This window comes from Tachypleus tridentatus, chromosome 7 (assembly GCF_004210375.1).
Source record: "Tachypleus tridentatus isolate NWPU-2018 chromosome 7, ASM421037v1, whole genome shotgun sequence".
Classification (NCBI taxonomy): Eukaryota; Metazoa; Arthropoda; class Merostomata; order Xiphosura; family Limulidae; genus Tachypleus; species Tachypleus tridentatus.
This window is the reverse complement of record NC_134831.1, coordinates 110,608,711-110,635,702: the sequence shown is the minus strand read 5'-3', so window position 1 is coordinate 110,635,702 and position 26,992 is coordinate 110,608,711. Positions and strand designations below refer to the sequence as shown.

At 34.4% G+C, this 26,992-nt stretch overlaps 1 protein-coding gene across 3 annotated transcripts; it reads right to left on the bottom strand.

The window, feature by feature from the left end:
- Positions 1 to 2,660: 2,660 nt before the first annotated feature.
- On the bottom strand, positions 2,661 to 22,297 carry LOC143256396 (quinone oxidoreductase-like). 3 transcript variants are annotated; one of them, XM_076513585.1, is made up of 8 exons: positions 22,204 to 22,297; positions 20,253 to 20,369; positions 15,641 to 15,793; positions 13,949 to 14,124; positions 10,601 to 10,802; positions 6,931 to 7,032; positions 3,169 to 3,264; positions 2,661 to 3,038 (listed from the first exon to the last, which is right to left on the bottom strand). In XM_076513585.1, the coding sequence occupies exons 2-8, from the start codon at positions 20,352 to 20,354 to the stop codon at positions 2,874 to 2,876; spliced, it is 996 nt and encodes a 331-aa protein (XP_076369700.1). In that variant the 5' UTR covers positions 20,355 to 20,369; positions 22,204 to 22,297; the 3' UTR covers positions 2,661 to 2,873. The 3 variants fall into 3 exon arrangements, with proteins under 3 accessions (XP_076369700.1, XP_076369702.1, XP_076369701.1); XM_076513587.1 differs by lacking the exon at positions 22,204 to 22,297 and adding an exon at positions 22,124 to 22,144; XM_076513586.1 differs by lacking the exon at positions 22,204 to 22,297 and adding an exon at positions 21,005 to 21,189.
- Between the last annotated feature and the right edge of the window lie 4,695 nt (positions 22,298 to 26,992).

Below are 26,992 nucleotides of genomic sequence, written 5' to 3'. Positions count from 1 at the left end.
GTATTATTAGATTTACAGAACCAAGCCATCCTGTGACCCTGATCATGGAAAGTGTATTATTAGATTTACAGAACTAAGCCACCCCTGATCATGGAAAGTGTATTATTAGATTTACAGAACCAAGCCACCCCTGATCATGGAAAGTTTATTATTAGATTCACAGAACCGAGCCACCCCTGATCATGGAAAGTTTATTATTAGATTTACAGAACTGAGCCACTCCTGATCATGGAAAGTGTATTATTAGATTTACAGAACTGAGCCACCCCTGATCATGGAAAGTGTAATATTAGAGTTACAGAACTGAGCCACCCCTGATCATGGAAAGTGTATTATTAGATTTACAGAACTGAGCCATCCTGTGACCCTGATCATGGAAAGTGTATTATTAGATTTACAGAACCGAGCCATCCTGTGACCCTGATCATGGAAAGTGTATTATTAGATATACAGAACCAAGCCATCCTGTGACCCTGATCATGGAAAGTGTATTATTAGATTTACAGAACTGAGCCATCCTGTGACCCTGATCATGGAAAGTGTATTATTAGATTTACAGAACCAAGCCACCCCTGATCATGGAAAGTTTATTATTAGATTTACAAAACCAAGCCACCCCTGATCATGGAAAGTGTATTAGTAGATTTACAGAACCAAGCCACCCCTGATCATGGAAAGTGTATTATTAGATTTACAGAACCAAGCCACCCCTGATCATGGAAAGTGTATTATTAGTTTTACAGAACCAAGCCACCCCTGATCATGGAAAGTGTATTATTAGATTTACAGAACCAAGCCACCCCTGATCATGGAAAGTGTATTATTAGATTTACAGAACCAAGCCACCCCTGATCATGGAAAGTGTATTATTAGATTTACAGAACCAAGCCACCCCTGATCATGGAATATTTACTGTTGTCACTTTACTTCTTCTTGATCATCTTCTCTGAACCCACCAGAAATTTCTCTTCCTCACTCATTCTTTTTAAATACCACCAGCCAAAACTAGAACCAATCTTTTCAAAAAAACTCACCAACATTAACAAAATTAACTGAGGTGGACAGTAATATCCATGACCGCCCCAAGTCCCTTTCCTCTTAACAACTAAATTCCTATCATGACCTTTATTTTAGTTGTCTTGGGGCTCTCCCATTTTCCTTCTACAACAAAATTTTGGGTATAGGATAAATAGATCCCCACCTGTTGGTTTTTGTGGTGCTCCCCACCTTGGGTTGCTTTTCATTTGCTCTAAGCATCACAAGAAGAAATTATTAACACTGTCAGTTTGATTTTTTTCCAGAGTTAAATAACCTATAATTCATTGTGGAGGAAAAAGAAATCATTTTCTGAGAGCCCCTGGCAACATTTGAACTTTATTTTGGGATAGAATGTATACAATCAAAATTAATGTTGTCTTTCTTTTATTTTTTGCCATTGCCAAGGATTATGAAAGAAGGGTAGAAGTTCCCTAAACTAAAATAACCTCAAACATACTGTTGGTGAGAAGATCATTTATAGTTACTACAAGAAAAACCTGGGTGAGGAAAGTGTCAATAGACACTACACAAGGATGACTCCACCCACCTTGTAACCACAAAATATACCAGTGTATCTTTAAAAAAATGTGTAGGTTATTGGTAAATATTGTAAAGGATTTCAAACACAAAAGTCAGGTTTTTATATTAAGATTTTTTAATTACAATAATTTTTCATATTGAGTATACAACATTAAAGTGGTTTTGATTTTAAGATTAAAAATACTTATATGCATCAGAACATTTCCAAATTTCACATGTAAAATCTTTATAACTTCCGGGTAATTATGAAGTTTTTAGAAAAAAAGCGTATACTTTGTCTGTAATTTTAATACCACTGTATCTCTGTACGGGTTGGTTCAATTTGACCTACGTCAAAACCTCTACAAAATATACGTACATTTGTATTTTTTGTTCTTGAATTTCAACAAATTTTAACATGAAAACACAAATGTTTAGTCTAAATCTCATTACGTTATACATCTATATACATTTAATATTTTTATTGTATTGACCTGTCAGCTGTGTTTGGCTAATATCACAGAAGTTACAATGATGCAGGGTAGGTGTACTTATGTTACCGTATACAAGTTACAATGACGCAGTATAGGTGTACTTATGTTACCATATACAAGTTACAATGACACAGGATAGGTGTACTTATGTTACCGTATACAAGTTACAATGACGCAGGATAGGTGTACTTACATCACTGTAACTGACCTTTACAAAAGCTATGTTTAAGTGGTCTAGTATTTTGTAAGGTACAGTCACATTTCAGTTTTAACGTTATATATATATTATTACTATTTACATACAAGTTCTTAAAGTTATTTTTCGTAAAACATAAAATAGTAAACAAGAAAGTAACACAAACAATTACCTCTTCTTGTTATAACCCTTGTTGAGTGTTAAGAAAGTTTGTGTGTGCAGCATTTGAAACAGAATCACACACACACAGTTGAATAATCAAAATAATAATAATTTACTGTATCAACACCATAGAATTGAACTATAATTTATCAAGCTTAGTTTCTAAGCTGCATTTTCTGTATTCACGTTAGTTTAAATTCACTTGTCCAATCAATCAAATTAATAAAATAACACAGTGATTAACATTAAGGTTTGTGGATTTCTTGAACACGTTTATTTGCTGATTTGGCTATATACAAGTGTTGCATGAATAAAACATAACATACAAAACATATTCAAACAGTTAAACTGGAATTATTTTTAATTAAATTCCACAGATAAGGTTATTTTTTAGAATACACTGTACTGATCAAGATAATGGACTGTTTATAATGTGATACACAATATAATGCCATCTTTTAGATTCAATCAATCTGTAAGACAAGTTTTCCTTTAGCACCTTTAGAGTGAATTATATCATGATGAGCTGCAACAACAGAGTCCAGAGTGTATCTCTTATCAACAATTGGCTTCACCCAACCTTCCTCTGTTCCATGTAAAACTTCTTCAGTTATTGTGTTCCACTCTTCCTGAACAGTTTAAAATTACTTCAAATTTCACTTCAATTTAATGTACATGTACAAATTATAAGCAATACACTTTTTGTGCCATGTTTTCATATATGTTTCTTTTTAAGAGTACTTCAATAAATATACTTACCTCTGTAGTAGAAAGAAGAGCCACTCCAATAATTGAAGTTTCCGGACCCATCACATCTCTTGGATTTATGTTCACCGTGCCTCGATTACCAATGATCTATTAAATAAATAAGCAATGTTGCAGTATTATTTTTACAAGTAAGAATACATTTAATTCTAAAGATCAAAACTAAAACCAGATAAAGAACTCAACACTTCAATTTGTGATGTACAAAATAAAACATATAAATACATTCTGTAATACTTTCTTTACGAACCTTGAAACATACAAGTACAGAAACTAAGTACATACAATGAACAACATTTTGAAGCAACACTAAATCACTATAGTCCATGTTGTAACTGGTCTGGCTCTATCTGACAAACTGTAATGCAGTCCAAACTCTGGTCTGGCTTTATCTGACAAACCATAATACAGTCCATGTTGTAACTCTGGTCTGTCTCCACCTGAAAAACCACAATACAGTCAGTATTGTAACTCTGGTCTGGCTATCTGACAAACCATAATAGTTCTAGAATAGTTTCCACTGCAAGCAGTTCCAGAGTAATTTTGTCATGTTCAAAGCACATCAATCTTCCCTGCATTTTCCAAAATCCATCAAGAGTATGAAGACAATGGGTTACCAGTACTCCTTTCAATCACACAGGAACCCACAGGTACTAAATTAGGTGATATGATCAACATATTTTTCTATAAACAAAATGAATACGTTTCATTCAACAGCTGCTTGAGGTCTGTGACAGCTGACGGGAGTTATGACTGGAAAATCTTTTGTGAGTGAACATATACAATGTTAGTCTAGTTTTCAGATGGAGGTTCTTATTGACTATACTAATAGTTAGGATATGCAAATATCTTTTGCCACTGACCTTTAAGCTCATGGATTCTCATCTGATAATAGATGCAGAAATTTGCTTACAAGACCTTCTCCTGGATAGCCTTGGTACCCCAAATTGATCCACATTGCTTCATTTTCTAATATAACTAAGTACAAGTGCTATCCTAATCTTAGAAATTCTAAATCCCCAATCTAAACATATTTTTATGATCTGAGTATATGAATATTGTGGGCCAGAAAGAGCTGTCACATACTTATCCTGAAAATAGTCAGTTTTGGGTAGCATCATTCCAAAATGTCAAACAGTATCAAAATGCAGTTCTGATAAACCATTCCATCATGACACTATATTAGCTGAATTTGTCACAACTTGCTAATTTGCATATACAAAATGTTTTAATACATGAACTCAGCTCTCTATGTAACCACGTATTACTTTACAAGAGTTCTTACTTCTCTGTAGTCTGCTGACATTTGAAGATCTCACTCTTCTACAAATATTCACTTGTTCTGAAAGTTGTAGAAATAGTTATCAGCTTACCTCATTAAAATTGTATGATCCACAATATTCCATGGATACATAATACCATACATCTCCTGTAGGTACGAAATATCACACTCTGTTAGAATAACTTACCATCACCACAAACCTCCTGTATGAAGTAATCATCAGATATATCTAGGACACTAAGTTAAACAGTTACAAAATCTAGGTATGAACTTACAACCACATGTCCCCTCAAGGTGCTTACCATAATACATCCCTTGAAAACCCCACCACATATCCCATGTAATAACTATTAACCATCACACATCTCTTGGAAGTAGTTACTACAATAGATCCCTTGCAAAAACTACCATGCATCCTCTGTAATAACTACCTATCACCATACATCTCTTGGAAGTACTTACCATAACACATCTATTGTACAAACTACCACACACCATCTGTAATAACTACCCATCACAATACATCACTTGGAAGTACTTACCATAACACATCTATTGTACAAACTACCACACACCATCTGTAATAACTACCCATCACAATACATCTCTTGGAAGTACTTACCATAACACATCTATTGTACAAACTACCACACACCATCTGTAATAACTACCCATCACAATACATCTCTTGGAAGTACTTACCATAACACATCTATTGTACAAACTACCACACACCATCTGTAATAACTACCCATCACAATACATCACTTGGAAGTACTTACCATAACACATCTATTGTAAACACTACCACACATCCTCTGTAATAACTACCCATCACAATACATCACTTGGAAGTACTTACCATAATACATCTATTGTACAAACAACCACACACCATCTGTAATAACTACCCATCACAATACATCACTTGGAAGTACTTACCATAATACATCTATTGTACAAACAACCACACACCATCTGTAATAACTACCCATCACAATACATCACTTGGAAGTACTTACCATAATACATCTATTGTAAAAACTACCACACACCATCTGTAATAACTACCCATCACAATACATCACTTGGAAGTACTTACCATAATACATCTATTGTAAACACTACCACACATCCTCTGTAATAACTACCCATCACAATACATCACTTGGAAGTACTTACCATAACACATCTATTGTAAAAACTATCACACACCATCTGTAATAACTACCCATCACAATACATCACTTGGAAGTACTTACCATAATACATCTATTGTAAACACTACCACACATCCTATGTAATAATTACCCTCCACCATAGATCTCTTGGACGTACTTACCATAACACATCTATTGTAAACACTACCACACATCATCTGTAACAACTACCCACCGCCACACGTCACTTGGAAGTGCTTACCATAATACATTTATTGTAAACACTACCACACATCCTCTGTAATAATTACCTCCACCATACATCTCTTGGACGTACTTACCATAACACATCTATTGTAAACACTACCACACATCATCTGTAACAACTACCCACCACCCCACGTCACTTGGAAGTGCTTACCATAATACATCTATTGTAAACACTACCACACATCCTCTGTAATAATTACCCACCCCCACACATCACTTGGATGTACTTACCATAACACATCTATTGTAAACACTACCACACATCATCTGTAACAACTACCCACCGCCACACGTCACTTGGAAGTGCTTACCATAATACATTTATTGTAAACACTACCACACATCCTCTGTAATAATTACCCTCCACCATACATCTCTTGGACGTACTTACCATAACACATCTATTGTAAACACTACCACACATCATCTGTAACAACTACCCACCACCCCACGTCACTTGGAAGTGCTTACCATAATACATCTATTGTAAACACTACCACACATCCTCTGTAATAATTACCCACCCCCACACATCACTTGGATGTACTTACCATAACACACCTATTGTACACACTACCATACATCATCTGTAACAACTACCCACCACCACACGTCACTTGGTAGTACTTACCATAATGCATCTATTGTAAACACTACCACACATCCTCTGTAATAATTACCCACCCCCATACTATTGTAAACACTTGATGTACTTACCCACCCCAACACATCTATTGTAAACACTACTACACACATCATCTGTAAACAACTACCCACCACCACACGTCACTTGGATGTACTTACCATAACACATCTATTGTAAACACTACTACACATCATCTGTAACAACTACCCACCACCACACGTCACTTGGATGTACTTACCATAACACATCTATTGTAAACACTACTACACATCATCTGTAACAACTACCCACCACCACACAACTCTTGGAAGTACTTACCATAACACATCTATTGTAAATACTATCACATAACCTTTGTAATAACTATCCACCACCGTTCACATCTTGGAAATACTTACTATCACACGTCCTCTGGGTGCTAGCATAGATAAGTCTTTTTCCAAGTTGACATTAGCTAGCATTTCCAGAATAACATCAACTCCTTTGTTCTCAGTAGCTTCCTAAAACAAAAATAAGTAATATATATCTGATTAATCTTCAATAAAAAAAATATTTTAATATATATATATAAAATTATTGTATATAAAAATATACTAAACATAACAAAAAATATGTTATAAAGAACCTTTTCCTGTGTCACTAACAATAATTTTGCACATAAGTCACATATGTATTATCAGAAGGAGAATACATTTTATTTAATATATATTTTGTTTTGTTACCTGCACTACTCACATTTCGTTAAATGTTCTGTGAAGCTAGAGCCAGACTGACATCATTCTAAATGTTCTGTGAAGCTAGAGCCAGACTGACATCATTCTAAATGTTCTGTGAAGCTAGAGCAAGCCAGACTGACATCATTCTAAATGTTCTGTGAAGCTAGAGCCAGACTGACATCATTCTAAATGTTCTGTGAAGCTAGAGCCAGACTGACATCATATTAAATGTTCTGTGAAGCTAGAGCCAGACTGACATCATTCTAAATGTTCTGTGAAGCTAGAGCCAGACTGACATCATTCTAAATGTTCTGTGAAGCTAGAGCCAGACTGACATCATATTAAATGTTCTGTGAAGCTAGAGCCAGACTGACATCATTCTAAATGTTCTGTGAAGCTAGAGCCAGACTGACATCATTCTAAATGTTCCGTGAAGCTAGAGCCAGACTGACATCATTCTAAATGTTCTGTGAAGCTAGAGCCAGACTGACATCATTCTAAATGTTCTGTGAAGCTAGAGCCAGACTGACATCATTCTAAATGTTCTGTGAAGCTAGAGCCAGACTGACATCATTCTAAATGTTCTGTGAAGCTAGAGCCAGACTGACATCATTCTAAATGTTCTGTGAAGCTAGAGCCAGACTGACATCATTCTAAATGTTCTGTGAAGCTAGAGCCAGACTGACATCATTCTAAATGTTCTGTGAAGCTAGAGCCAGACTGACATCATTCTAAATGTTCTGTGAAGCTAGAGCCAGACTGACATCATTCTAAATGTTCTGTGAAGCTAGAGCCAGACTGACATCATTCTAAATGTTCTGTGAAGCTAGAGCCAGACTGACATCATTCTAAATGTTCTGTGAAGCTAGAGCCAGACTGACATCATTCTAAATGTTCTGTGAAGCTAGAGCCAGACTGACATCATTCTAAATGTTCTGTGAAGCTAGAGCCAGACTGACATCATTCTAAATGTTCTGTGAAGCTAGAGCCAGACTGACATCATATTAAATGTTCTGTGAAGCTAGAGCCAGATTTTAATTAAGACTACGACAAATTACAACCTTAATTATTGATAAATAATATTAATATTAATTATTAAGAGAAGGTTAAACAACTTCAATGAATATAAGATTTATAAACAATGTAGCTGTGTGGAATATTTTAAGAGTAAGAAACATATATATATATTAAATACATAACTTATTAAAATGTTTTCATTACTCATTTTCTTTATTACCAAAATGATAAGGGTTACGAATGATAGAAAATTCAATTAAATTATAGAAAGTAAAGTGTTAGGTTGAAGACATGAGCACACATTTAATATGATCTATAAATACTTCAAATTTTCTAAAGTCTGAGTACTAAGTCATCAGATATCAAAAACATAACTGTGATGTTCCCCACAACACTTCATTAAAATAATAAATGTTTACCACATTTCCATGATGTTTATTTAGGTGAACATTATATTAATTAGTATCCCCATGATCTCACAACCAACAATATTTTAGTTCAGTATCCCCATGATCTCACAACCAACAATATTTTATTTCAGTATCCCCATGATCTCACAACCAACAATATTTTATTTCAGTATCCCCATGATCTCACAACCAACAATATTTTATTTCAGTCTCTCCATGATCTAACAACCAACAATATTTTATTTCAGTCTCTCCATGATCTAACAACCAACAATATTTTATTTCAGTATCCCCATGATCTCACAACCAACAATATTTTATTTCAGTATCCCCATGATCTCACAACCAACAATATTTTATTTCAGTCTCCCCATGATCTCACAATCAACAATATCTCCATATGAATTACACCATTTTTAAACCCCATTCTGTACATGTTACCAAAATATTTTCAAAATTTAATTCAGTCACTTTACTCTAAGTGTATTTTAATGAATTTAGTATTATCAAGTACATTATAGATCAATGTTTTATGTTATTTAGGTTTCATTTCTTTATTTGAATAGGTAATATCTCAAACAAATTAAAACTGCAGGTTTCTGCTGTCATGTGATCTGTTTATGGTTACAATTTCTCAACTTTAAGAGCTGGTTAAGAAAAAACTGTGCATCTACAATGATTATAGTTTCTGGTTATGACCAAAGTTCACAATACAGATGTTTTACATTACCTTCAAGCTGCTAGAAGAATTTCTCCACTACATTAAACAGTTGTACTTATTTCAAGTTCTACAACTCCAGCTTACAGAGTTGAAGCTGTGTTGCATAGCAACAGTTTTAAGTTAAATAACACATTTATAATTAACAGAAAGAGCAGATTTCACTGTTGGATGTTATTACTGTAACAGTGAACATACATGTATAATGTCATATTCAAACAATGTCATTACCGTAACAGTGAACATACATGTATACTGTCACATTCAAACAATGTCATTACCATAACAATGAACATACATGTATACTGTCACATTCAAACAATGTCATTACTGTAACAGTGAAAATACATGTATACTGTCACATTCAAACAATGTCATTACTGTAACAGTGAAAATACATGTATACTGTCACATTCAAACAATGTCATTACTGTAACAATGAACATACATGTATACTGTCATGCTCGAACAATGTCATTACTGTAACAGTGAAAATACACATATACTGTCATGCTCAAACAATCTCATTACACTAACAGTGAACATACATGAATAGTGTTGTACTCAAACAAAATGAAATAAAGTTAAGTCTATCATTCTCTTTTGTAGTATGTAGTGCTTAGCAAGTGTTTCTCACCTTATGTGTATTAATGTAATTCAATCATCAATACACTCTTCAGTGTCCCCACGATCCATCAGTAAACAACACACTCTTCAGTGTCCCCACGATCCATCAGTAAACAACACACTCTTCAGTGTCCCCACGATCCATCAGTAAACAACACACACTTCAGTGTCCCCACGATCCATCAGTAAACAACACACTCTTCAGTGTCCCCACGATCCATCAGTAAACAACACACTCTTCAGTGTCCCCACGATCCATCAGTAAACAACACACTCTTCAGTGTCCCCACGATGCATCAGTAAACTACACACTCTTCAATGTCCCCACGATCCATCAGCAAACAACACACTCTTCAGTGTCCCCACGATCCATCAGTAAACAATACACTCTTCAGTGTCCCCACGATCCATCAGTAAACAATACACTCTTCAGTGTCCCCATGATCCATCAGTAAACAATATAATCCTTAGTCTTGTGTCCATCCTTTAAAGATCAATCATTACCAAAGCAAACAATAATTAAATTTTCTACCATAATTTAATCTTAAAACTGCATATCTTCATATAGTTACAATCTTACCATTATATTCTGTAAATACTTCTTGTCTCTGTGACAACAGACGTGATGTGCCCCAGCCTCTTTCACAACATTTAATCCTTCTTGTGTCCCAGCTGTTCCTATGATTTTCATATTTTTTGTTCGAGCCAACTGAGTAGCAGCTATTCCAACAGCCCCACTAGCACCATGTATCAAAACAGTCTCCCCTGGGACAGCACCAGCTCTCCATATAAAATAATTATAATAAATAATCAAAAACATTTTGTAATCAAACTCAAAATAAAAACATTCCAGTTATACTTTGTTATAATTTATTGTATAGTTTTGTTTTCAGTAAAACAGTGAGAATGTTTAACTCCAAACTCACTCAGATCACACTGCATAATTCCACAGACTGACCCTCAGATCACACTGCATAATTCCACAGACTGACCCTCAGATCACACTGCATAATTCTGCAGACTGACCCTCAGATCACACTGCATAATTAATTCCACAGACTGACCCTCAGATCACACTGCATAATTCCACAGACTGACCTCAATGATCCTCTGTTACTTTATTACTATTAACAGAAACATCTTTCTCCATACAAAGGAAGACATTCGATATACTGTATAAAATGTTGTTCTCATCAGTTTTCAAAGTAAACATTAACAAATATCTTACGTCTTAGTGATCTGTCATGGTGGTCTCTCTAACACAGCAATATAACTCAGAAAGTTAAACAACTTTAGTGCTCTATCTGTTTATTACCAGTAGAGCCAGATTCACTTTAATGGCAGCCCAGGACTTCAAACAGTCTTTATACATATTGTACTTACTGATTCACCACATTTTTACCCTATAACAGAATGGAACTTTTCACATTATATAAAAACATACTGTTTTGAAGACAACATGGTCACCAACTGTTGTTTTTTAACATGCTGTTACAGGTTCCACACAATAAAACTTAACTCTTCACATATAAAACATCACAGTGTAACGGGCCATAAACTCCCACCCTCCAACTCAATGGGAACAGAAAAACTGACAGAAAAAATGAAAATTCAAATACAACAATATCTCAAAGAGTATTAGACAAATTAGTAGTAATGATTATGTTTGACACTTATTTATATGCAAAAACGGCTCGTTTGGGCTGAGAAAACACTTTACATAGAAGAACGCGGTCATGACGATGACCGAAGACCTTCAAAACGTCATGTTCGATGACTATGTAAAGTGTTTTCTCAGCCCAAACGAGCCGTTTTTGCATATAAATTTCTCAACAAGTGGGTTTCTCATCATCACTGGTTTGACACTTATGAAAATATATTAACAACATTCCAGCCAACCAGAGGCACTTACGGAACATGGGTTATTCATATGGAGAGAACAATCACTCTTCAACCCCACTAATATTAGACCACTTAGGTAAGGTAAACCAACTAAATATTTGGAAAATGACTGAAAAAAACATTTATATAAGGTCTGACCAAATGCTTTCAAAAAGTTTCATAAAATATGAGGAACCTTCTTCAAACATCTCCCAATTCCGAGAGATTGATGTGATAAAAGCCTTCCCTTACATATCACAGACCTGATGTGTATCTGTAATTAAACAATGGCTAGCAATACTATGAGTGAACAGTGAGACCACGTCACTAGGCACAAAATATGCTACAGAAAGGATCACATCGAGAAAAAAAATGAGTACAACTGAACACGGCTGCCCAAGGGTTAGGGAGAGTTCAAGGTAAGCTTGAAATACAGAAACCGCTCTACAAGTTACACTGGGTTAACACCTTATATACAAAATTAACTTAACAAATAATTTTATCAATATAAGGTCCTCTAACAAACGTTTGTATGCATATATTACAGAACCTTATATTTATATGCAAAAACGGCTCGTTTGGGTTGAGAAAATATTTTACATAGAAGAGCGAACAACGTTTCGACCTTCTTCGGTCATCGTCAGGTTCACAAAGAAAGAGGTAACTGACCGGAAGCTGACCACATGTTTGAAAGGGGTTGTGTAACTGAGTGTCGGAATGTAGAGGGCGGTGTTAGATGTTTGAATATATAATGTTATATTATTTATGAACCTTATATTGTCCAACTCCATTTGGAGATTTAACCACTTAATTAGCAAGGTAAGTTAATTAATAAAATTATAATGGTGCTTTCTTTTTACAACATCAAAGTTTATAAAAAAGAAGGAAAAAGGACACCACCAAGACGTAGTGAAGACAGTTTAAGATAACATATGTTAGAAGCCCTATCTTATGTAACTCATATTCTGTGTTTCTCACACAAATTTTGTTTCCTGACCCACATCTGTTTTTTATTAAATAATAATTTTAATACTAGAGTCTTTTATAAAATGGGGTCTATAGGCAAAATGCCCCATAAATGAGGCAATTAAATCATATTTATTAAAATGGATATAAATAGTCCTCTTTGACTGTAAAATATAAAAATTCTTACTTGAGTATTAATGCTCTATACGCTGTGAAGTAAGTTCTCACTTGAGTATTAATGCTCTATATGCTGTTAGGTAAGTTCTTACTTGAGTATTAATGCTCTATACACTGTGAAGTAAGTTCTTACTTGAGTATTAATGCTCTATACACTGTGAAGTAAGTTCTTACTTGAGTATTAATGCTCTATACGCTGTGAAGTAAGTTCTCACTTCAGTATTAATGCTCTATATGCTGTGAAGTAAGTTCTTACTTGAGTATTAATGCTCTATATGCTGTGAAGTAAGTTCTTACTTGAGTATTAACGCTCTATATGCTGTGAAGTAAGTTCTTACTTGAGTATTAATGCCCTATATGCTGTGAAGTAAGTTCTTACATAAGTATTAACGCTCTATACGCTGTGAAGTAAGTTCTTACTTAAGTATTAATGCTCTATATGCTGTGAAGTAAGTTCTTACTTAAGTATTAATGCTCTATACACTGTGAAGTTCTTACTTAAGTATTAACGCTCTATACACTGTGAAGTTCTTACTTGAGTATTAATGCTCTATATGCTGTGAAGTAAGTTCTTACTTGAGTATTAACGCTCTATATGCTGTGAAGTAAGTTCTTACTTGGGTATTAACGCTCTATATGCTGTGAAGTAAGTTCTTACTTGAGTATTAACGCTCTATATGCTGTGAAGTAAGTTCTTACTTGGGTATTAACGCTCTATATGCTGTGAAGTAAGTTCTTACTTGAGTATTAACGCTCTATATGCTGTGAAGTAAGTTCTTACTTAAATATTAATGCTCTATATGCTGTGAAGTAAGTTCTTACTTGAGTATTAACGCTCTATATGCTGTGAAGTAAGTTCTTACTTGAGTATTAACGCTCTATATGCTGTGAAGTAAGTTCTTACTTGAGTATTAACGCTCTATATGCTGTGAAGTAAGGTATTCCTATGGCTGCACCTTCTTCAAAAGATAAGTTGTCAACTAATGGAAAGGTTAATTTATTGTCAACAGCCGTATATTCTGCATAAGAACCACACTGCGAAGTACTTTTAAGTGTGCAAAAATACACTCTCTGTCCAACCTAGACATGAAAACAAAAAGTATTTAATATCATCCTTAAACAGTTGTAATGAATGAATGAATAAATAAACTGTTTTACTTCTATTAAATCACAAGTAAGTTATTGCTATAATTCACACTTTAAAGGAAATAAACATTGTTACATTAATACCAGACTGAACATATTTAACATGTTAAATGTTTTTACTTTTCAGTAGTAAAATAATGACTGTTTGTGTGCACACAGAAAACTTTCAACTGTTTTAAACAAAATTCTTTACCACCTGTCCGAGTCTGTGCTTCACAGATAATAACACACTTCTATAAAAAAGGATGTGTGTGTGTTCCCACTGAATATTAATTCTTAACAAGTTGACTGCCAATGAGAAATTTCTTTCACATGCAATGTTCAGAAGCCACAATGTTTATTTTTCTTGGTTTTACATCTGTTAGGTATAGTAACACCACAACATATGTTATTCAAGGATACCTGAAGTAAAAGGGCCAAACACTGCTAGAAAATAACCAAATTTAGTTTCTACCACTGCACTTACTGCCCAAACAAATCATTTATTTAGCTTAGAACATTCTCTATAGTATCATTAATATAAAATAAATTCATTTGTTGAAAGAGTTCATTACCTTGATTCTATCATACAAAGTCCTTGTTTTCACTTTCACTTTTTATTATAAGTTTTCATGAAGCATGAAATTGAAACTTTAGTTTACCTTGTACTAGTGTATGCTTGGTTTGTTTTAAGTTTTTATAAAATGTTTTGTTTAAACATTTCTTATAAACATCTTACATTATACCAAACTATTTTTAACAAAGTAATTAAACAAGTGATACGTGCAACATAATGCTTCGTTCTTATTTTAACTAGACACCAGTGACCAAGAGACAGAGCATTCCAACATATCAAATCATTTCTATACAAGACAGAAAAATATGGTTTAAATCTATAACTAGTGATACACTGAAGTAATAAGTAACAATGTCAAATGTGTCACAGTGGCAGTCAATATAACAATGCCAAACGTGTCACAGTGGCAGTCAATAAAACAATGCCAAACGTGTCACAGTGGCAGTCAATATAACAAAGTCAAACGTGTCACAGTGGCAGTCAATATAACAAAGTCAAACGTGTCACAGTGGCAGTTAATTTGTTAAGTTTATTTGAAGCTTGCAGTGGATACTGGAAATATTCCTACTTTAAAATACATAAACTGTTCTGACCACTAGTATGATCATTTTAAAGTACGACACAACAACGATTTCTCATCAGTTTTCAAAGTAAGAATTGATAAACATCATAAGTCCTACTGATCTGACACGGTGATCTCTTCAACACAGCAACAAAGTCAAGAAATCAAATACCTTGTCTAGTGTCTTGTCTACACTGTCTGCAAAGCTGAATTAATCACAATAGCAGTCAAAACACTGTACAAATTATAAACCATAAAAATGTCCAAATATTGAGAACATACTAAAAATAAATTTATCTTCATCTTGTTAAGAACTAATGAAGCACCAATACCTTGAAACTGGTGACATCTTCTCCAACAGCTTCAACAACACCAGCACCATCTCTACCAGGGATATACGGCAGGTTTGGAAGTTTGATGAAATTTCCCTCTCGAATATAAGTATCAACAGGATTTACACCTGCTGCCTTCACTTTAACCAACAGCTAATAAGTAAATAATTAAAACCAAGTTTCAACAAGATTTACCCTTCAACTAACCACTAATTAGTAAATCATTAGAACTGAGTTTCAACAAGATTTACCCTTCAACTAACCACTAATTAGTATATAATTAGAACCGAGTTTCAACAAGATTTACACTTCAACTAACCACTAATTAGTAAGTAATTAGAACCAAGTTTCAACAAGATTTACACTTCAACTAACCACTAATTAGTGAATAGTTAGAACCGAGTTTCAACAAGATTTACACTTCAACTAACCACTAATTAGTGAATAATTAGAACCGAGTTTCACCAAGATTTACACTTCAACTAACCACTAATTAGTAAATAATTAGAACCGAGTTTCAACAAGATTTACACTTCAACTAACCACTAATTAGTAAATAATTAGAACCGAGTTTCAACAAGATTTACACTTCAACTAACCACTAATTAGTAAATAATTAGAACCGAGTTTCAACAAGATTTACACTTCAACTAACCACTAATTAGTAAATAATTAGAACCAAGTTTCAACAAGATTTACACTTCAACTAACCACTAATTAGTAAATAATTATAACCAGTTATCAAGAGGATTTACACCTACTGCCTTCACTTTAACCAACAGCTAATAAGTATACAATTAGAGCCAGATATCAACCACTATAAGTTTTAATTATTATCCAATTTTAAAGATGTAGTTTTTCTTAATAACTCATCTATTGAAAATATAAGTATGTAATTTTTTAAGAACTTGTTTCCATGAAAGTAACTAAAAACTTTTATTTCCAAGGAAGTCTATAGATGTTAGGTTGGTTGTTTTTTTAGAACAAAGCCACATTTGACTATCTGCTGTGTGTCAACCATAGGGAACTGGACCCCAAATTTTAGCAATGCAAGTCTTTAAACTTACAACTGTCCCCCTGGTGAATAAAGGTAATTCTATTGACTTGTTATGTTATACAGTAATTGAATGAACAAATATTAAATAAAACATGTTTATAATTTTATGAACTTTTATAATAAAGCTGTGTGAGGGCACTAGTTGTAATGAATGTAATGTAAATAACTAAATATGTGTTATATAAGGTCATTTTATAAGTTATGTCGTATTTTAGGTTCAGAAAAAGAGAAAGGATTTCAAATGCTTTTAATGTTATTTAATCAATAATGTATGTTCCATTATCATTAATTGCTCTCTGCCAATGATTCAGAAGTTTCTGAATGTCACTTCTATAAAATTCTTGAGGTTTGGAGGAAAAGAATGTAGAGAGGTAGTTTTGAAATCTTCATGTGTTCCAAGTTCTTTTGAATGAAGATAGTTCTGCAAACTTTGGAATAAATGATAATCAGATGGAACAATATCTGGAGAATAAGGAGGGCATGGAATATTTTCTCAGTCTAACTCTTCAACCTTTGCAGATGTGATCCTTGCTGTTTGGAGCCATGCATTATCCTGGTGTAACCCACCATCTTTACAGTTGATCAAAGCAGGCCTCTTTTCTTTCAGTACAACATTCATGGTACTTTGACTGTTGACAATAGAAGTCTGATGTAATCCTTACATTGAGTGGCAGCAACTCAAAGTGGATCACACCAACAATATTCCAACAAACTCTTAACAAGACTTTCTTAGGGTGAAGGTCCATGTTGGGCTATGCTCTAGCCAGTTTACCTGCACTGAGCTATTGTCTGCAGTGCTCAACATTTTTGTAATATATCCATTTTTCTTCACCAGTCACTAACCTGTTCAAAAAAGGCGAGTTAAGTTCACAAGAGTGCAGAAAAGTGCAAATGTCCACTCTTGCTCTAAGGTTGGCTTCTATCAACTCATGGGGGACCCATTTTCCAAGTTTTGACACCTTTCCAAGCTGTGGCAGATGACAGTGAACTGTTGAGTGGGTTGAATTAAGCTTCTGTGCTAGTTCTTCATCAAGTGCAGCCAGCAGCAAGTCATCGTTAAACTCAACAGAGTGACCTGAACATGGCTCATCACTTAAGCTGTAGTCACCTGATCTGAACTCCTTAAACCATCATCAACATTTTCTTTCATTGAGAGACTCTGCACCATATATAACTTGAATGTTTCATGTAGTTTCTGCTGCAATATTGCCTTTTTTAAATTCATAAAAAATCATAATGTGCTCCTCAGACACAGCCAACTTCATAAGGGTTTATTTGATTAATGATCTGAATAGGTGGAGTTGAGTTAGTTTCTTTTATTTGTCTGAACATTTTTATACACGTCCTACTACATATTTTAGTCACTAAAGCCTTCTACAAAGACAGAAATGAGGATGCACTTTCTGTATTAACTTTTTGGACATTACTTATGGGATGACCTGATATGTTTAGAATTTATGAAAGTAATTACTTTGGGCTATTATTTGAGTTGATCACCAAAATGTCTCCCATGCTGTTCAATTTGGTTGTTATTAAGCACAAAGCTACTCAGTGGGCTAACTGTGTTATGACAACCTCAGGTATCAAAACTCAATTTTTGTGAGCCCTCATAATTACTGCTGAGCCATTGGTGTGGCCAGTGAGGTTGAATCTCTTCCTATTAGTGGCTATAAGAAAAGAAGGTTTTTAGTTGGAATTTGATTAAAAAACACTAGATGAAAAACTTACAGTGAGATAAAGAATTTAATTTTTAATGACAACAAACTTTCAGAGCATTTTAAATAGAGACATATTATTATTATTATTATTACAGTTTAGAAAATATTAGAGTCCAACTATGAGGGAGATAGTTTTATTCACCTCCAATACAGACTGGGAACATTTAGGTGCAAATGATAATTTCCCAGGTTTGATGTTTTCCTGCATGTATGGATCAGAAATGAAGAGATTTGGGTTACAAATTAAAAAAAATAAATTTCAAAGGAAAGTAATGAGACTCGAGTGTTGTGAAATGAGCAGCTGACTTAATTGGAGACCTTGATGAAATTTAACTATGGAAAATATTTTAAATATCAAGGACAAACATATCCTTTATGCAAAGAAAGGTGACTGAAAACAGAAGACTATGTTGGCTTACAAGGAATATAAACAGTAAAATTAAAAAACAGCATTATAAAGTTTAAATTCACTGATACAATGAGGCTCATAGAATTGTAGAGTTGGTCAAATGATGCATTTCAAAACTTAAGAGGATGTGTGAAAAAGGTCAGGCAGGTCTTAGAGGTTTGACAAAGGAAGGTTTATTCTCTATTATTAAGATATAGCTTAACTAATCTATTTTTTGTTCATTTTTACTAACATTCATCCTCAACAGGTGGAAACAAGACAGAACCAGGTGGTCACATTAATTATGAATTTGTTATGAAAGAAAGTGATGAGTGATAAAGTTCAACAACAATAAAGCTCCAGCACCAGACACTTCCTCAATAAATTAGAATGATGATAAGAACTGGGTATTTGAGCCATTGAGTAGTGGACAGTTGTCAGAAGATTGGACATTGAGTAGTGGACAGTTGTCAGAAGATTGGATATTGAGTAGTGGACAGTTGTCAGAAAATTGGATATTAAGCAATGGACATTGAGTAGTGGACATTTGTCAGAAGATTGGATATTGGCTAATATTACTCCTCTTTTCAAGGAAGGCGATAAAAAGTGTCTTAACTTGAAGATGGCCAATAAAGGTTGAAACGTTGTGCTCTTCTTATCAATAAAGTTGTTAATACCCATATTAGCCATTCTGAGATACAAAAATTCTTACAAAAATTGTCCCAGTAACTGTAGGTCTATTAAATTTACATCAGTGGTGGACATTATTTTAGAAATTCTGGAGAAAAAGAAAAGAAACAGGAAGCCATGCAAGGCCTTAAAACCAGTTTAAAATTTAGTTTGATAATCAATATGGTTTCATTAGGTGAGAAAATCTTCCACTACTAGTATTTTAACATTATTTAAAGACATCAGTGTTTATGTAGATGACAACAGAGGTGTGAATTTGGTGTATCTGAATTTTCAGCAAGCATCTGACAAAATGGTACATAAAAGCCTTGTTAAAAACTTATCTCTGTAGGTGTGGGGATACATTAACTAACTGGAAGGAGGAGTGACTGTATGGAAGAAAGAAAAGAGTTGTTACAAATGAAGTTCAGTGACACTGGATTAATGTTGTAAGTGGTGTACCTCGAGGCTCAGTCTTAGAACCTTTTGTCTTTTTGATTTACATCAATAACATGGATGAAGGAATAATCAGTAAATGACTTAAGTTTGGTGATGACATTATTGTTTTATGTGTTTGTGGCTAGGAGAGGAATGCTGCTGTTTATATAATTTAACGAGTTTATCATCTTCAGTATTAAACTACATCATGGTCACGTAGTTCCTAGAAGTATGTTTACATTAAAATAGTTTTGTTTTTATATTGTAAGGTTGTACAGTTTATATCAAATATAAGTAATCAATACCAGTAACAACAACCAGATCTAAGAATAAGAAACTGACTTCTGTCCTTGAAATAGAAGGTACTGGAACATCATTTTCAACTTTGAGAACTTTAGGCCCTCCAAATTCTCGAACTCTCACGGCTCGCATCAGTCTAGCCATTGTATTTCTATGAAACTTTTCATAATTTCAATTGAAAAAATAAGACACGAGTTAAAATAATAAAAGACATCAGTATAATAAATAACATTACTTTTCATATTAGGAGTAATTCACATATACAGAGAATAATATAGTAAGGGTTATCTTAATCCCAGTTTCTAAGGTTGATATGTATCCATGTGGTAAAATAATTATAATTATATAAATCCTTTTAGGCTTAATTTTAAAATCTCATATCAATTTCATTTTTAAAAAAAACTAGGTAATAATAAAAGTACTGATATTTAAAATAATTTGTAATTATTTTACAATTTAGATATTTGGTTACTACTGAGTAAGATTAGAGTAATTCAGTATATTATCATTGTTTACAAAATATTACATTCAAGCTTTGAACTCATAAAACATCTCTCTTCTATATGTCCACAGTTTGTATTAGATCAACAAACAATTGTATTTGGAGAAATAAAGTTATTTTTAACCAACCAGAAGCTGTCAAGACTACTTTAATTTAATAATTAGGTTATGTACATAGTAGATTTATATAATTTACTATTTAAACATGTAATGCTTGTTTTTGGGTAACATTCTCAAAACAGAACGAATTTTGTTGTACTCAGTAACTAAGTGTTTTAAAATTTAACTATTACCAGTCTCCACGTATTTTATCTTTATACAGTAGATTGCAGAGGTGTAGCTAGGGTTTTCAGTGCCCGGGGTCAAAGTCAGTTTTCGCGCCCTTCGTGACAAAATGCAAGCCGTAATTCCTAATTATGTAACATCAATTTGGCGCCACCCCACCCGATGCTGCGCCCGGGGGCAGATGTACCCCCTTGCTCCCCCTAGCTACGCCACTGGTAGATTGTTAAGTAAATTTTATATTGTATGTTGAGACTGATTAAATTCTCATTTTAAATATTTATTATGAATTATTAAACAGTTGTTTTTTTAATTGTAATAAACCTGTTATTAAAAGTTTACACAACCCTTGTCCTAATTTTAATCATTTCAACAACAACTTAACAAGCAACATTTTCCCGGCCACATACGACTTGTAATCTGAGGGTCGTGGGTTCATATCTCCATCATCCCACATGTGCTCGCCCTTGCATCTGTGGAGGCATTAAAATGTAATGGTCTATTTGTTAATAACAGAATAGCCCAAGAGATGGTGGTGATGACCAGCTGCCTTGCCTTACACTACTAAATGAGGGTCAACTAGCGCTGATAGACCTTGTGTAGGTTTTTATGAAATTAAAAAACAAACAAACTTTTCCTATGTCTCAGTAATCACGAAGAATAGCCCCTGTGGCACAACATGTCCGCTGACTCACGCCAATAAAAACCAGGTTTTGAGACCCTTGGTGGGCAAAGCATAGATAGCCCATTGTGTAGCATTATGCTCAATTCTAAACAAACAAACAAAAACCACAACGACCTATAGTTACCGAATTTGTTATTGTTAGTTCTGGGTCAACTGAAAAATTTTAAATAAAAATTGTTACTTTCGCTTATTGAAGTTATTCTAAAAAAAAAGTAACTGACTGTAATTTTAATTTAATAAATAAAAGATTAGTTGCAAATAATCATGATAATTATTTTTCAATTATGAAAATATGTATTTATGAATATTTAAAATTCGTAATTAACATATTTGTCGTAAATTTGGTGTATTACTAAGCTAACCGCCAAAGGTTATAAGATAAGTGCGGCAACAGATTCAAGGTCTCAAACACAAAAAAAAAAAAAAAAACTATCTGCATAGTTACCAAACGTCTTAATTTCTCAAAACTTCAACGTGTTTGTTACGTACATGTTATCTTTATATTTTATTTAAAATATCACTCACATTAAAAACACACCGTGTGCCCACTTCACCCGTTCTTGTGACTACGTTAACTATCACTGGGCAACCTTTGGTTTTAATATTTGAAGACCTGCCCAGCGGCGAAAAAGAAAACGAAAAATCAACACATTTCATGAAGAGTATTTTTAATTTGATAAATGATTTTAAAACTCTACGTTATAAATACCATAATATTTAAGAATTCATAAAAAGTATGTTGTTTTAGCGCAAAGTATTCCAGAACTTTTGCAGTGTTATTCCGCTCGAAGAAAAATTAGTCCCAGCTTTTCCCTGTGAAATCGGATAGCTCTTAAGATATTTAGTCGTTACAAGATCACTGTATATATAGTACATAAAAAAATAGACATGAAAGAAGAAATATATTATCAGAGATTCTACAATATATTTGCAAAGTCATATGTTCCTCTCTACATCAATGAACCGCAAACAAAACTTCCAGCAATCGTCTGCTTTTAATTTTTTTATAAAAAAAAAACTATAAAACATTCAAATATTAACTCACAAAATAAATTAATTAATACTATCTACATTAACAGTATTTTATATTACGACATACTATCAAATCCATTTCCAGAATTTGAATAGCTAATTCAGCTTTGGCTAATCATGAAACCCATGTTCTATGATTCCCTGCAAAGGCATCGTGGATGTCATGTGAAGTTAACAGATGAAATAGGGAACAACAAGGGCCTTGCTGCCTATTTACATGGGCCAGCTTTGAAAATATTAAGTAACTTTGTAGCCATCGAACATTAATGTTATAGATAAACAACTAAGTGCACTTTCTCAAAATCGCTCGATCACCAGATAAAGTAATATTGAAACTTTAACTTATACGATTAATTCGGCAACTATTTACACAAAATGAAAAGAATAAACCATCAAATAATAATAGGAGCGTCAAGTGTAGTTTTAAAGGACATATTGCCAAAAATTGCAGATAAAGGTTGTATTAAAAAAATTAAGAAAATAAAATGGTAGTTATGCTTGTTAGAAAATCTGGCTTGAACTCAAAAGAATGAATATGTGTTGAGACATTAAAGAGACCATACCTCAAAAATGAATCTTCAAGCCCAACTAGATCAGAAAGATAACAAAAACTGACCAAACATAAAAAACGAAATTATCTGAATGTACGAAGAAATGTTCAGCTCAGAATGAAAAAGATTGATTTAGTTTGTTTTGAATTTCGGCCAAAGCTACTCGAGTGCTATCTGCGCTAGCCGTCCCTAATTTAGCAGTGTAAGACTAGAGGGAAGGTAGCTAGTCATCACCACCCACCGCCAACTCTTGGGATACTCTTTTATCAATGAATAGTGGGATTGACCGTCACATTATAAAGCCCCCACGGCTGAAAAGGCGAACATGTTTGGTGCGACGGAGATTCGAACCCGCGACCCTAGATTACGAGTCTAACGCTTTAACTTACCTGGCCATGGAGGGCACCATGTTTTAAACAAGTCAGAGAATGGATTAAGAAATAACTTTTTAATGTTTGACGTAGATTGTACTGTAGTTTTAATTGTTTTCAATCATTTCCTCTCACAGTTAGGGCATGCGCTTCGTAATCTGAGGGTCGCGGGTTCGCGCCCGAGTCGCGCCAAACATGCTCGCCCTCCCAGCCGTGGGGGCGTTATAATGTGACGGTCAATCCCACTATTCGTTGGTAAAAGAGTAGCCCAAGAGTTGGCGGTGGGTGGTGATGACTAGCTGCCTCCCCTCTAGTCTTACACTGCAAAATTAGGGACGGCTAGCACAGATAGCCCTCGAGTAGCTTTGTGCGAAATTCCAAAACAAACAAATAAACAAACTCTCACAGTTATTTATGTTTATATACTTAGGAGGGTCAGGTTTCGTCAACCTCTTCCTCCTTCCTTTGTATTTGTTTCAACATCTGTTAAGTGTATTTATTTATACACTACTGGTCAAAATCTTAAGGCCAATAAATATAAAGAACAAATATGCATTTTGCTTTGTTAGACTCAACAACTTATTTCAGTAAAGCTTCGAAAGACAAAAATAAGAAAAGGGAAAATAAAAAACTTTTAGTATTTAATAGGGAAAATGTGAACACTATAAAATTAGCCTTAATACTAGCTGGTCAGATGTTTAAGGCCATACCAAAAAGAAGTCCTAAACAGGGTGGGAAACGCCCAACAAAAGGTCTCAGTATGAGTCGCGCGGTTGTTATTGCGAATAACTGCAAACATTCGCTTTGGCATGGTTGATATAAACGTTTGCAGAAGGCTAGCTAGAATGTTATTCTAAGTGGTAAAGATGGCTTCACGAAGATCATGCAGTATTTGGAATTGACGTCCATTTTTATAGACTTCCCTTGCCATCCACTCCCAAACATTTTCAATGGAGTTCAGTTCGGGCGAACACGCCAAATGATCCAAAAGAATCACGTTATTCGCCACGAAAAAGTTCTTTGTCCTGCGGGCATTGTAGATTGCAGCATTGTTCTGCTGAAAGATTCAGTCATTTCCACACAAGCGAGGGCCTTCAGTCAATAAGGATGCTCTCTCCAACATGCCAATGTAGCCAGCTGCTTTTTGACGCCCCTGTGTAACCTGAAACTCCATTGTTCCAGGGAAGGAGAAAGCACCCCATATCATGATCGAACCTCCTCTACTGTGTCGTATAGAAAATGTCTCTGGTGGGATATCCTTAACATCCCAGTTACGTTAGAAGCCATCTGGACTATCCAGGTTACATTTTTCTCTTCAGAGAACAAAACTTTCGTCAATTTTCTACGTCCTATGTTTGGTGCTTCTCAGCAAAGTTTACCCGAGGTGTTTCGTGGTGTAGAAGGAGGCGTGGTCTTTAAAGACGTTTACGGTTTTTAAAGCTTTTCTCTCGTAGATGGCGTCTTATTGTTCTTGAGCTGCATTATGCGTTCGTAAGGACCTTAATCTGATTCGACGATCGGCTGGTGTCTAGCTGGACAACCCATCGAATCCTCTTGCTCAAGGCTGGCGAAATTTTCTTGGGATGACCACTTGAAATTCTCGTTCCGTATCATTCAGGGTCTTTTAAGAAATTTGCAATAGCAGTTTTACTACGCCCAATCTCACCAGCGAAGGCACGTTGAGAGAGACCTTGCTTTTGCAGCTCGACAATTCTGCCACGTTCAAACTCTGTCAACGTTTCAGCCTTTACCATGTTTTTACCCAACGTAGCACGGGAGATGTCGACAACGCTAATGCTTGAACACAAATGACTAAATTTCGTTATGTGTTTACCAATAAACTCTTCGTTTCAGTATGATCTTAAACTTTTGACCAGCTAGTATTTAGGCTAATTTCATAGTGTTCACATTTTCCGTATTAAATGCTAAAAGTTTTTTATTTTTATTTTCCATTTTCTTATTTTCATCTTTCGAAGCTCTACTCAAATAAGAGGTTTAGTCTACCAACGCAAAATGCATATTTTGTCTTTACGTTCATTGGCCTTAAGATTGTGGCCACCAGTGTACATTGTACACAAGGGCCAGAGTAACACGCACTTACTCAGGCCCCTATCTGGACAACGTCCATGAACTATGTACACATATATTTAATGCAAATAAATCATCTCTCTTTGTGGTTCCATAATTATTTCCACTTTCCTTAGATAGGTATCAACTATAAAATATTTACATAAATCCTTTTCAATGTTTATTAGTTAACCCCTAAACTAATCTGGAGTCTAATTTTATTTGACAATATATATTTACTGTTGAAAGGTGTTCAAGACTATCCTCATCATGTACGCAGTATCTGTCTAGTTCGTTTTTTCTCTATATTTTGTCAAAATAATTTATTGTACTATGTAGAAATCTATCTGCTGTTGTTGCTATGTTTGCGTATTTATGCATAAATTCTGATGTAGTTCTGGGTACTTTATAAGCTGTTGTGAGTAGTGTATTTTGCATTGCTTGTACTAGTTTTTTGCATACATTTATTCATCCGGGAGCTGCATAGTCAATGACGGGTCTAATGTATGTTTTATATATTTTTATAGTATTGTCTGCTGTTGCTCCACTGTTTTTACTAGTTAGTAGTGAATACTCCTAGTTGTATTTATTTTTATTCTATATTTTTTACAATATTCACTTATTCTATTTAATTGTGATTGTATGTTTGTTGCTGCTGTTGTTGGTGTACTTTTCCAGATTGCCACATTGTCAGCAAACTGTGAGGAGTATCCATTATTTGGATCTTTTAGAGACATTGTTTACATACATGATGAAGAGAATAGGCATAACCACCCCTCGTTGAAAGACACCAGCTTCTGGAGTGAAACACTCCGAGATGGTCCCTTCAACACTGATTACATCTTCTGTTTTCTGTAGTCTCATTTCTCGCATTCGGAACCAGAGACCGTTATGCGATACATTGTCAAATATCGAGAAAGCAAGCAACAGTGCATTCTCGTTTATTAAAAGTATCAACAATTGCTTCTGTTAGTGTAACTAAATGGTCTGTATTCATTTAATTCTCTTGGTATATTTGATGTTATCTCCAATCACTTAATTTAAAATTTCTTTTTGAATTTCGTGCAAAGCCTAGGTTAGCAGTGTAAGACTAGAGGGAAAGTAGCTAATCACCACCACCTGCTGCAAACTCTTTTACCAATAGATAGTGAGATTGTTTGCGCATTATAACTTCTCACAGCTAAAAGGATGAGCATGTTTGAAGTGACGTGTATTCAAACCCGCAACTCTGACACTACAAGTCGAGCACCCTAACTACCTGGCCATGCTCAGCCCCATAATTAATATTGCATG